The 13,234-nt window shown below is 49.7% G+C and overlaps 1 protein-coding gene across 1 annotated transcript in view; it reads right to left on the bottom strand.

The window, feature by feature from the left end:
• The window catches only part of LOC104281595 (sodium- and chloride-dependent GABA transporter 1-like), a 26,186-nt gene that overhangs the window by 7,855 nt on the left and 5,097 nt on the right, over positions 1 to 13,234 (bottom strand). Inside the window, exons 2-9 of the mRNA XM_009879619.1 lie at positions 11,879 to 12,010; positions 11,083 to 11,183; positions 7,931 to 8,040; positions 7,413 to 7,545; positions 6,083 to 6,217; positions 4,117 to 4,220; positions 3,694 to 3,818; positions 2,753 to 2,865 (exon numbers count right to left, since the gene is read on the bottom strand). Of these exons, the coding sequence (XP_009877921.1) occupies positions 2,753 to 2,865; positions 3,694 to 3,818; positions 4,117 to 4,220; positions 6,083 to 6,217; positions 7,413 to 7,545; positions 7,931 to 8,040; positions 11,083 to 11,183; positions 11,879 to 12,010 (953 nt within the window). The remainder of the gene's footprint in view (positions 1 to 2,752; positions 2,866 to 3,693; positions 3,819 to 4,116; positions 4,221 to 6,082; positions 6,218 to 7,412; positions 7,546 to 7,930; positions 8,041 to 11,082; positions 11,184 to 11,878; positions 12,011 to 13,234) is intronic.

The raw sequence follows: 13,234 nt of genomic DNA on the forward strand, positions 1-13,234 counted from the left end.
CATGAAAAACCTGTGAGAGGCGTCCTCACAGGGGACAGACGCAGGCTTGCAGTCACAAGGCTTGCTAGCTCCCCTGGGCAGAAAACGCCTGACCTGGAAACTGGTAGGTTAAAAGAAAGCATTAGCATATTATGCAAGAGGGTCTAGACGCAAGAGAGCTAAAGCCCTGATGGATCAGAGGCAGAAGGAACATTACGGCACCCGAGCGGCAAGTGGGGGGCACAGGAGGGAGGCGCGTGTCTGTCAATATAGGTCATTCATCCCGTTCAAGCAACTGCAGACGAGAGGAGCACCCTGGCAGAAAGAGGCAGACGTAGCTGTGCTGCATCTGCGGAAGGCTCGTTATGGAAGCTAATGGACATGGGTGGACCTACTGCCACCATCGTTAAGGGGTTGGGGCTTGTCGCTGCACTGCAAACAAAGATCTCAGCCCTGCCTTCCTTCCTTAGCTGGGCTTCCGAGCACCTCCGCTGTGCCTACAGCCCCGTGCCCGGCTGGTGACAAGGGGCAGCCCCAGCACAGCAGCCCTGGAGGTGCAGGGGGCAAGAGACACCCTATAGCCCAGCCATGCCTCATGGACCGGGCTGCTGACCCACGTGAAAAAGGGCTGCTCCCCATCTGCAAATACCACAAACGATATTTAATCAGCAAATAGCAAAACCATCTTTTTTTTTTTTTTTCTTAACTGGACACTTCAAAATGCATATGCAATTGCAGACGTTGTTGCAGCCTGTGTTATTTGTTCTATGCGCATAAGCTGCCATGCTGTTAATTGTGGTTTTCATTGAATCAGGGCTCCAGCATTCAGACAGAAAGCTTCTTCACATGTATTTATCTCTGCTTTTTTAAAAGCTTGTTTTCCTTTTGATGCTTCGTTCCCCCCACCCCCCGCCTTCCCCCTCCTCCTCCAGGCAATGATAGCCCCCCACGGACCGCCTGCCCTCCGAGACTAGCTGTCAGAAGGGACTTGGAGAATTTCAAGTGGTATTTCAGAAGCAAATGCAGCAAATAAATTCCACACAGTGCTTAGAGGGCTTATTGTCATGTATCGAACTATTTACCAGCGCTGAGTGAATAATCCATGGAGAGTAATTTTTTTTCTGTAAATGTAGCTTCTTTTGGAACATTTAGTCATTATTTGAAATTATTTGCCAAATAATGTCAGTGGTATTGCAGACGTGAGATTTATGATGTGTTTATGAGAGGGTGCCATAATTGAAAACCAGATTTGGTCGATTAGATTTTCCTGGAAACAAGGTGCGACATTTCAGGAACAGGTCTGAGTCTGATTATGAACTAAACTTGGGTTTATGAACACTACCTGTAACCCAAGAGGACATCCATTTGGTACCGGTGGTTTGCACTGCAAGGAAAGAGCACATGGGCACAGGGGAGGATGTGACAGACCAAGCACAGGCTTTTGAGGGAGCCTTTGATTTTGATGCACTCAAAAGGGAGGCACGCTGCAATTCGCTGCTTCACTGGGTAGCTACTTTTATGTTGAATTATCACAAAAAAAGTATCGCTGCTTGTAAAAACCCAGAGACCATGATTTTTTTTTTTGCTTTGTGAGGGCCCTGAGGTGGACAGGGCAAAGACCTTTTGCTATATCCAGCTGCTTCCCCCTCAAATACCTTGTAAGACTTATCTGATGGCAAAGCAGACAAGGTACCCAGGCATCAGCCTTTCCCAAGGCATGGCTCTTTCCTTCCGCCAGGACCAACATCTGCTCACCTATGAACCAGGCCAAGGTGCTTCATCAAGAACAATGCCAAAACACTGCATCAAACCACAATCCTCACACCACGGGAGAGGCCTAATTCAAATGACACATCACTGCTTTCCTCAGCACAAGCTGTGGGTACTGCCCCAGAGCACTGTGTCTGGCTGGAGAATGGTACCTTGTGCAGAGATGCTCCTCCCAGCTCCTGGGAGTAGAAAAGGTGGAGACTTTCTACCCTAACCTATGAAAGTAAGCCAAAGTAACAACATTTTCTTGTCTCGCAGGAAATGCAGTTTGGTCAAGGTGACACAGTAAGGAAATCCAAAGCATCCAAACTGAGCTTCTCACAAAATACCCAGAGAGCTGCAATGACCACAAACTATTATCGTGCAGGCACAGAATGAAGAAGTTAATACCGATTTCCTTTCTTTCACATACCTATTTTGGGGGCGGAGGGAATCATGTCTTACCAGAACAAAGCAGTTATCACTTGAAAGAAATCTTTTTCCTTTTTCCCTTGCCCCAAAGTATTTTGGCAGGGATAATTTCCTGCTTGCTCTACTTAGAGCCTGTGAGCTCAGCTGCCAGGGTCACCCAGCAAGATGGGGACGTGCTGTGCCCACGCAGCAGCAGCAGCACTTCACTAGGGCCAAAAATTGATCTGAACGGAGAAAAGCTTTCCAAAGATTGTCTCCTCCTACAGGGAAGTGGTGATTGTCTTATAAGTCTGACTGGTTCTGCTGGGCTGCTGGAAGCTGGACATTACTCTTATTTTTAATTGGCAGTCGGACAAGGACTGCTGCATTGGGCAGTGGGCAGATACCTCCACAATTGCAGTATATGCCTACGTTAGGGAGGAGCGCAGAAGCGATGACCACATGGGAGCTTTTGTTTCATGCAGCTCCATCTCACCATGAAGAGTAAGAAAAGACCCTGCTCAGCATTGTCCCAAGGTGCAGAAGGGGACACCACCATCACGTCTGCAGATATCTTCATACCTTACCCCACTTTGTCCCTGAGGCATCTCACCTGACTATCCAGACCCAACATCATCAGCATGGAGAAGAAGAGGATCGACCAGAGCGGGGACAGGGGCAGCTGTGTGACAACCTGTGGGTAGGCGAGGAAAGCCAGTCCAGGGCCTGTGGTAATGAAAAGAAGGATGAGCCCATGTTTATAAAGCCTTTGACGGGAGGTCAGAGCTAAGGGTCACAGTTGAACAGAGAGACAATGATCACAGTCAAGAATTGCAGGTATTTAATACAGGAGTTAGAAACACCTGAGCTTTTGCCCATGATGCACCACCCCGGTGGGGTGCACAGGGGTAGGACAGGGAGGCAGGAATGACTGGAGAAATGTGTTGCCTTTTCTCTTATTGCAAGCAAGAAAGTCATCAAATTACTGCTACCAACTGGAGCTAGAACACTTTGCTAAAAAAATAAACTGATATTCAAAGCTGGTTATAACTTTCCTGATGTCTTTTTTTTTTCCCCATCACAAAATGCTATTTCTTGAGATAAAAGCTTTCTCTGCAAAGACAGCAATTTCAAAATATGTCTTTGTGCTAAAAGACATAGTCCCATCTTGGTTAAAAAATTATTCTGAGACTACAACTTCAAAATTTCACATGGAAAGGGGACTCCAAATTTTAATCACGTCTGCTGAAGGCATAGGCAGTATCTGTTCTTCACAGGCAGGTTTCAGAATGGCCTAAATATTTCACTGCAGCAAAAGCACATAAAACTTCAGCACAAAAAGAAGGTGAACATTAAAAGCAGGCAGAGATGCCTCTTGCAGCCAGAGTGTGACGAACATCAGCCACAGGTGCCTGAGACCCATCTTGGTGGAAGGGTGTGCAAAAAGGGTTGCACACTTGTGTCCCGGTTAGGAAAATCCTGGGAGCATCCCATGCTCACTGACAACTTGCTCTCAAAGGTTGCTGGTGCATTCGGACCTGGGTTTTTGCTTACCTGAGGAGGCCAGCTCTGAGATTGACTTCTTTGTGATGTGCGACATGAAGCCAACAATAGAGAAAATAACAAATCCGGCAAACACGCTTGTGGTGGAGTTTATACAGCAGACAATAATGGAGTCTCTGGAAGAGAGAAAGATAGAAAAGAAACCACCTGCAGGTCCTTGCCAAGAGGCCAGGAGTGACGGGTGGGGTAAGCAAAACCCCCAGCCCTGCCAAGGGCAGCTCCTATGCCGTGGAGAGGTAGCATGGGGGACGTGTTAAGTGTCCTGCAGGTGGGGAGACCCATGACGACGATCGCAGCGTGCCCCCTCGGCAGCAAGGGGACGTTGGAGATCAGGCACCCCAGACTCACTGTGACCCCCTCCCTCACCCATGGGCATTCCTCGCCACACTGGAGGCTGGAAAAACCCCAACAGACCTGTAGACGTTGTTGTGGAAAGTGTTGTAGCTCCCCAGAGCGATGAGGGAGCCCAGCCCCAGGCCATAAGAGAAGAAGATCTGCGTGGCTGCGTCCATCCAGACCTGCAGAGAAGGAGCCAGGAGAGGAGTGCAGCAGTAGAGACTCCATGTTGCAGATGCATCTCCTGCAGCAGCTAGCAGGGCTAGTGAGGGGGGCTGGATGCAGACCCTGGGTCTATGGACTTGGCCACCCAGCCCACTGGGGTGGTCAGGACCTGCAGGTACCCTGTCACTGTGGCCATGGGTGCCTGGGTTGCTGGCTGCTGACCCAAGCTCCAAGGAAATGTTTGGGGCAGTGGCTGGAAATGTCAGAGAAGCCACCTTGAAACCTGTGGCTGTGTTACTGCCAACTGGGCTGAACACATCCAAAGAACACACTTTTTTCTGTGCCTTTCTGAACATCTCTCTCCAGGGAGAGGAAGGGCTCAGAGATGGTGGGGCAGGCTGAGAGAAGAGCAATGGAGACGGATGGTACAGCCCCGTTTTGCCTGCAGGGTGGTGGTGCTGTGCCTTTGTGTCACACTGACGCGGCCAGAGCACGCTGCCTCCCAGAGCCACCTCATGTCCTGCAGCTCTGTGGGGCCAACAGGGACCCTGCACCTCACCCCACGGGAAGAGGGCTGCCAGGGGCCTTTAACATAGGGCACTGAGTCAGGGATGTGGCATATGCCTCTCATGCTTGCAGTATCAGGACAGAGCCTGCTAGAGAGCAATGGCTCCCTGAAGAGGAGGAGAAGGAGCAGGCGGTCAGCATCCTTCCTATGTGGCAAGTGCATCCTGGCCAACCACCAGGCACACATCCCCAACCCTCCGAAACCCATGGTTCGAGGCTGCTTCCAGGGATGAATGGGGATGAGGGAAGGTTCGTGCGTCCTGTCTTCTGAACCATGTCCCTCAACCCTCGGTGCAGGTCAGAAGGGTCTCGCACATCATCTGAATTTGTGAGTGTATGCCCACTTTTCCACAGCCTCCCCCCCCACCCCCCCCACCCCGAGGGGTGCTGCTCCTCTTGGAGTCCCACGTCCTGCGCTCACTCCCTCTGTTCCTCTTCTCTAGCATGTCTTTGGTTTTCCAACATGGAGTTTCTCGTGCAAACAACTGCAGAGGACAGCTTGCAAAGCTGGTCCCGGTGCCTTAAGGGCTTAAACGCTAGAAGGTGCATGAAAAGGGGGGCAGACTGTTCATTTCTTAATTGCATAGTATTTAAACAGCTCTTCTGATCTTGAGAGCCCTGTTTCCAGTGTTAGAGCCAATGCAGCTGGCATTACAGTTACAGTGAGTTTCCTGCAAGACGGATCATTGGGATCCCTTCGGAAATTATATGTGTCCAGTTGTCCCTGCTCACAAGTGACTGGTGACCTCTGGAACCACAGGAGCATTGCTGCTGCAAAAGGCAGAGTCTGTGTCACCTGAAAAACTTTGCCCTTGCAAGCCTCCATGCTTCTCCTGGGTCCCCTCTGTGCTTCTACTGATCAGGGCAACATTACTGGCCACCAGTCCTCATCTAAGCACTTCCAAAAATTGCCGCTGCGTGCACTGTTGTGCTTGTGCGGCTTCTGAGCTCCCTACACCGCATTGTCCTTTCTCTGGGACCATCAGATTGAGATCAAATCACCAGCCCTGGGATAATCAGTGAGATGAGGCATTCCCAGCCTGAAGGGGAGGTTCCTTCACTGGGGTAATTTCTCAAACCCCCACCCCATGAATAACGCTGCTCAAGTACAGCAGAGCTGCTGCGCGGATTTCCACTCATGAAGGGCCTGCCCTTCGGCTTTGTTTCAGCCTGCGAGGGTCGTGAGTGCTTGAATGGGGAAATACTCCATTTTATTTTATTTTTAATACTTAAAATATTCAAGGAAAGTGCCCGGGGAAGACTAATGTGGAGACAACTGGGAAGTGAGAGCTTTCTGCACAAGGCTACGAACCTCAGAGTCGGAGAGCTTTCTGAAGTCGGGCGTGAGGTAGAAGAGGATCCCCTCCTTGGCTCCTGGCAGCGTGACTCCCCGGAAGAAGAGGATGAAGAGCATGAAGTAGGGGTAGGTGGCTGAGAAATACACCACCTGCAAAAGACACCATGGGTCAGAACCCCTCAGCCTGCCAGCGCCCAGGGGCTTTATGGTGGCATGTGTGTCCATGCAAGAGGGTTCAGGCTCCCCACACACTGCCAGTTTTGGCAGCGTTTCCTTGGGTTTTCTGTCTCCCATTCCCTTGCTAGTAATGTTTCTGGCTGTCTGAGGTTTCTCCCTGCCAATGACACGCAAGGACGCACTAATCACAAATGTAGCAGGCTAAAGTTTGGATGAATTGCCCAAAGACAGGTGAATTGCAGAGGGATAAATTTAGTCCACAGAAGTAATCCCTTAAAGTCATCACGTCTTTATTTTACAGAACTAAAGCTCGAGTTTCTCTAGTCCAATGCATCAAGCAATATGAGTCATCTTGACTCCACCGCTTGCTCTTCAGCATTGTTTCAGGGACTGGCAGGTACGTGGCATCCCTCATCATGAGGCCCATACCAGCAATCACCAGGGCTTTGCTGTGGCTGCGTAGCTAAAACCTGTTTGAAAGCCATCGGGGAAGTTAACAGCTTAGGTGACCTGCACCTGAAGAGCTTCTTTCTGATCTCTCCTCTAGATTATTCCTTTCATAATATTGTTCCGCTACACCATGCTGTGCTCTAAATAACACATCTCAGTATCTCAGCATCACTGTCTAACTAAACTAAGCAATTACCTTTCCGCTGTGCTAGCCTGAAATGCTACACAGTGGATAACAATGTGTTTCTGATCTGGAGGTCTCCCATCAATACCTAAAGGGCAGCAAGAAAATTTTCAAAGGAGGTGGTGAGGTTCCTTTCCACCAGCAGCATTATAAGACACCACGATTTTCAAAAGCAGGAGCCCAGAAGAGGCCTCGCTCTCTCAAAGGGCTGTCCCTAGGTGGGAAATGTAAGTGATCTCCAAAAACCTCTTCCCAAATTCTTCAGAGAGCCTGAGCGCTCAGACCCATGACTTTACAGGGCAGAGTTATTCTCTATGGTTAGAATGAAAATTACCATAAACAGAGTAGCAGTTTTTACAACCATGAAAGGTAAATGCCAGGAATTTGATAGCATCTACCACAATTCTGCCTTGAAACACTGTAAACTTAGCTACAGGTGCTCAAACAAAATTGAGTCCGGAGGTCATTTTGACAGCCAAGACCCAAGTGCAGCAATGAGAAGTGGCACCAACACACCTGGTCCTCCTGCCATACCTTGCCCGTCCACTCCACGCCCTTCCAGATGGAGAAGTAGACCAGCAGCCAGGCCAGGGCCAGTGTGCCAGCCAGGGGCCAGCGCACAGCACCGGGTTCCCCAAGGCCCCCAGACATCTGGTGCATGTTCCTCCTAGGGGTGGGAGAAGTTGCGTTAAAGGGATGTCCAACCCTTGGGGGCAGAGGGACTGGAGATCCTGGAGGTGGCTGGAGGGTGAAGAGCCATGTGCAGAAAAGCATGAGAGCCCACAAATCCCTAAAGGGACCTGAGGTTCACTGTGATGGGATAAAAGAAGGAGAAGAAAGGTGGAGAAGCTATTAACCCCTCTATCCATCTGGTCTGGGCCTGCACAGCACACCCCATGCGCGTGCCCACCCTGGCCGACGGCTGGCTCTGACCCCCTCCTGCCAAGGTTGTCCAAGGAAAGGTGCCAGCGGGCACAGCCACAGCCCCGGCAAGCAGGCACGATGGCCGCGGTGAGGGGGAGAAACCTGGTGTAGGCAGGCTGTGGACGTACTCCCAGAACTCGGTGACGGCGCTGGTGAGGTTGGTGGTGTCTTCCAGGGAGTAGTTGGAGAAGCAGCGGTCGGTATTCCAGGCGTTCCCACAGCTCTGCCACGGCAGGTTCTGCACCGGCACAAGGACAGCAGGGTAATCATTAATGTGTGCTCTCCGCAGGACAGTGGCAAGAATCAAAATTTGTCTTCTTTTAAACTGAAACCCCATTTCTTTTTGCAAAGAGGATGGGCGGCTCCTCTGGATGGGCAGGAACCTTGCAGCCAAAAACATCAAAGGATTTTCCGAAATAATGATAAATTGGGACACGGATTTTCCAGGAAACAATATCACGACGTGATTAGGGCAATGCTGTAGCTCTAATAAAATGTTAGCAATTCCCCAGGTAGAAAGCCATTTCCAATTTACTGTTGGTAATTAATAGCTACTAATTAAAATAGGGGGTGTGTTGTGTCTATAATCATTACAGCTTTTGGCTAGCTTTATTCAACAAGTGGTTGGAATTTACTGCAAAAAGAATAAACGCTGATTCATTTCTTATCTCTCATGAATACCCAGCTTCCATGGTTAAAAAGCCATGTGGCATTGAGAATGAGGGCTAACAGTTTGTCTACACAAATAAAATACTATAACATAAACACAGGAGTAAATTTAAAGCGTAGTAGCTATTTCATGCTGTCCCCTGCCCTGATTATAAGCAAGACAAAGGGATTCCTGGGAGGCATTTACGCCGTAGGTAGCCGTGTGACAGTAGCACACCGCTACAGATTTAATACAATCAGGTCTGGCACTGCAAGCGATGAAACCACAGCGTCAGGGACTCTGCCAGCATGCAGGACAACTCGCCCATGCCCCGTAGCGCCACGGCCGAGGCAGCCCAACAAAAGCAGCTCAGATGCATCTCCATGTGCAGTAATCTCATTTCCCGAGTGCAGTGCATGTAGATAAATGCAGAACGGCAATTCTGGATGATTTCTCTCTGAGATAAGACCTCAGTCTCCAGCTCAACAAAGCTTTAAGAAGACGTTTGAACCCATTCCTATTCATCCACAAACACAGACCCCTTTAGAAATATTATCTGTGTTTTAAGTGCTTTTTGGCATCAGTGCCTTTAAGCGCTGCCTTCACCCTCCATCTAAATCAGTTCACTCCAGCAGATGATACCTCCTAAGGTGCACACTGGTTTGGCAGAAGAAGGGCTATGTGGAGGGGCAGGTGGGGCCACCCTGGTGGCCACCCAAGCTGTTTGCCCCCACGCAGTGATTTCATTGTGGACTCACTAATTGCACTGAAGCAAATGCAACAGCTCAAGCAGCACCTCACAGCAGTCCTTCAACCAAGCGGTTTGCACATCAGAGACGCTGCGGCAACTCTTATAAGGAGGGGCAGGCAGGGGGATGGTTTGTTGCTGCTCCATTTCCTCTGAATTTCAGAGGACAGAAACTGCAGAAGGCAAGCTGGGTTCCTCCTCAGGTTCAAAACACTCCTAGCCAAATTTAGGAGGAACAGAGGACAGGCATCAGCCTAGCTTTTTGATTTGCACCTTGTCTCCTTTGGGGAATCTGTTAAGTATCTCTGGTAAAAGAAAGGGCCTTGAGCTGAACACCTGGAGCTGTCTGTGTAAATACAAGCATTCTCGTCGGTCAGGTCTGCGACACCTGACTGTACCAAAGCCTCATCCTAAGATGCATCCTGCCCAGGTTGGAACGGGGATGGGTTCCTTTTGGGTAGACTTCTGTTCGTTTGAGAATCCCCCGAGGGTGCAGCTAATCATCCACGACAATTTTGTTCTGCACCCAGGAGCCTACAGTGGGTATTGGCAGTAGAAGCACAGCTGGGAATGCCAAACAGAGCATTTTAGCTAAAGTCTTGATAGATACTTGAAATCAAACAAAACGTGAAACTGGATGTACAACGTTCACAACAGCATTTCAGGGTTATACCTAAATGAAAAAAGACTCCATTTGAAACATGGAGTTGATGTCTATAAGGCTGCAGGTTGCTTAGATAGTTAAGGGAGCTCTTCCCAGCTGCTGGGCTGAAATAAATCATTCAGCTACTAAGAAGTTAATGTGAGGTGTGATTCTAACTTTGTATGGTAGGAGACCCTGCTATGGGAGAGGAACTGGGCTCCCCGGTTCAAGGACACGGAATTGCTGGAGAGGGTCCAGTAAAGGGCTACAAAGATGATCAGGGCATGGGAGCATCTTTCTTATGAGGAAAGGCTGAGGGACTTGGGTCTTTTCATTCTGGAGAAGAGAAGACTGAGGAGGGATCTTATCAAAGCTTATAAATACTTAAATGGAGGGTGCCAGGTGGACGGGAACAGTCTTTTTTCAGTGGTGCCCAGTGATAGAACAAGACATAAGGGGCACAAACTAAAGCATAGGAAGTTCCATCTAAACACGAGGAGGGACTTCTTTACTTTGAGGGTGGCAGAGCACTGGCACAGGCTGCCCAGAGAGGTAGAGTCTCCCACTCTGGAGACATTCAATACCCGCCTGGATGCCGTCCTGTACAACCTGCTGTAGGTGGCCCTGCTCTGGCAGGGGGGTTGGACTAGATGATCTCCAGAGGTCCCTTCCAACCCCAACCATTCTGTGATTCTCTGATAAACCACAACACCAAAGTACATGTTAAGGGACAGTCACAAGCAGATATCTAAATGCGTTCTGGATCATTTTCCCATCAGAAAAGATCCTCGGGATTTCATTTATCAAGGGAAGCGTAAATGAGGACTAATTAAGGTCAGGACTGAGTCCTGGGTAATAAGAACATGTTGTGACAAAACCAGTTGTGGAAATGTGCAGCTCTTAGATTCACAAAACTCTAGAAATATGACAGAGACATAGGGTAGGTTTTAAAGACTGATGTCAATGGGGAACAGTTGCCAGAGAGGGAATGGGACCATCCCCTCCAGAGGACAACCCTCTCCAGAGGATAAGCATCAGTACTCATCAGCACTACATGACTGCCTTCAGGGCTGATGAACCCCTTTGGGAAGGGTCCAGCAGGGTGCTGACAAACGCTCTTTGCACAAACTGCAAGTGGTTAGTGCATGGTTTGTGGCGTAAACAACTCCTCCCCATGAAAGCAGGGAGTAAGGACCCAGAACACAGCCAATGCCATGCCGTAGACATGTCTGTGACTCACCGCAGTGAAAGAGTTGAAGAGATAGTAGAGAGCCCAGGCGATGATGACAATGTAATAGATGTTCAGCCAGAAGGAGAGAACCACAGCAGCCAGCCCCACTCCTGCAAATGAAGGCAGAGAGCAGCATCAATCCAGGTCTCTGGTGCCCAGCTGGGCTCATGGACATCAAAACAAGTTTTGTGGCAGAGCCAGAAAAAGCAATCCAGCTCATCAATGCAGCACCTGATACACCTACACTGAACTGGTCAGAAAGAAGACTTGTTCCCTCACATCTCTCACCCGCCCATTTCCACTGGGTGAGCAGTGCTCCCTTTCAGTACGCTACAGGTGCTTGAGGGACAGAGCTCCATAAAAACAGGATCTGGTCACTTCCCTGGCAGAATCGCTCTTTCCTACATGCAAGGCATTTCTGAAGCACCACTGGATTCCAGAACGCTGCTGCTCCAGACACGGCGACAGGTTCACATCCCCTATCGACAGCTTTCCCATGCAATTAAAGTGAGTCCACACAGGGAGGCTGGGGCAGGTCTTCTGCAAGCAGAGCCCCTCCATCACAGTCCCTGCTGCTCATAAAGTGCATTGTCACCATGCCAGATGGCCTGAACAGAGCACAGTGATGTTAGGGACTGCAGACATCAGGGTCAAGGAGAGCTTGACAAAGACAGAGGGAAAAAATTCCTCTCAACCTCCCACCACATCCCAGTCCCCACAGATTTGCTGATTTGCTTCCCAAACCATTAAAGGGGTTTTGCCTGTAGTTACGTGCCATTGCCTTCACCAACTTACAGTACAGTACCTTTAAACATGGGTGCCAATTTCCAGACTCCCAGACCACCGACAGAGGTATACTGGCCCAGAGCGGGTTCCAAGAGGAAAAACGGAATCCCAGCAAACACCAGAGTCAGGAAATACGGGATGAGGAAGGCCCCTGAAAGAAGAAGCAATGTTATCAGATGGGTCCCCCTTTTACTGAGAAGTAAATGCCTTCAGCTGTGGTTTCGTGGCCTGCACCACCCACGTGATGATGAGCAGACTTGCTCAGAGGTGACAGTTTGCAGCTGGAGTCAGTGTGTTCAGTGCATCTCCCATTGAGATCACGTCTGCCTTCCCCTTATCTGTTCCTATCACTATGGATATATATGTATCATATATATCTATATACCAGCATCACTACCTGTGTGATGCCAGTCTCACTTTGCTGTTAGATATTTAGGCACTGCTAAGCCCAATCTGACAACAAACCCAAAAGCTTGGACACTGACATCGGTAACTTGTTCTCATTGATGTTTTCTGTCTTACCTGCAGCAGTTCCTAGTTCTTCACCTTAAGGGAAAAGGGCACAGGAATGTTTGGCATTGCCCACTACTTTGTTCGTAGCTATTCCAGTCTTTTAAGGAAACTGTGGCTAAGACTGTATTTGCTCTTGTAACAGCCCTATACATCTCCCCACCCTTGTTCAAGGTTTTACTCTTAAAGTTCCTGGTGAAAACATTATTCTTCTCTATGGACCCTATGGAAATCACCTCATCACTAGAAATGAGGTAGTGTAGCCATTCACTAGAGATATCACCCTGTTATTAGAAAAGCAAATAGAATAAGAGACCCTCGCTGTGTGATTTGAAGGTTGTACGTGTTCAGGTCATCCTGACTTCTAGGACTTGGGACAAAGCTCATTTTCCAGGTTCCTCATGCATGTGCTGGAGCATGCTGTCATTCCTGAGACAGACAAACTCTTGCAGAAGGTGCCGGCTGCGGACAGAGAGGGGACATTCCATTTGCTCAGAAGCAGCTGGCCGTGTTTGGGACAGCACCGGTTTCTGCACTAGCTGGAGGGCCGAGCTGTCAGTCCGAGTCTTCTTCTCCCAATATTAGTGGGAAAGCACACATGGAGCCAGCGAGCAAAGCCACTCCGGAGAGCTGCAGCCCAGCTTGCACCTGGCAGAGCCAGGCTCCAGCAGCTGCTCTCTGAGGGCAGGGAAGCAGCGAGGCACAGCCAGGGATGCTGGCGCAGGGGACACCCAGCTGGGGACGCCTGCCTGCCGAGCAGGGAGCTGAGCCCAGCTGGGAGAGGCAGGCGCCAGCACCAGGCATGGGAATCCGTGGGAGGCAGCGTGCAAGAGGAGCCGGCAGCGGGTGGCGGGGAGCCAACACG

This window comes from Charadrius vociferus, unplaced genomic scaffold (assembly GCF_000708025.1).
Source record: "Charadrius vociferus isolate BGI_N301 unplaced genomic scaffold, ASM70802v2 scaffold90, whole genome shotgun sequence".
Taxonomy (NCBI): domain Eukaryota; kingdom Metazoa; phylum Chordata; class Aves; order Charadriiformes; family Charadriidae; genus Charadrius; species Charadrius vociferus.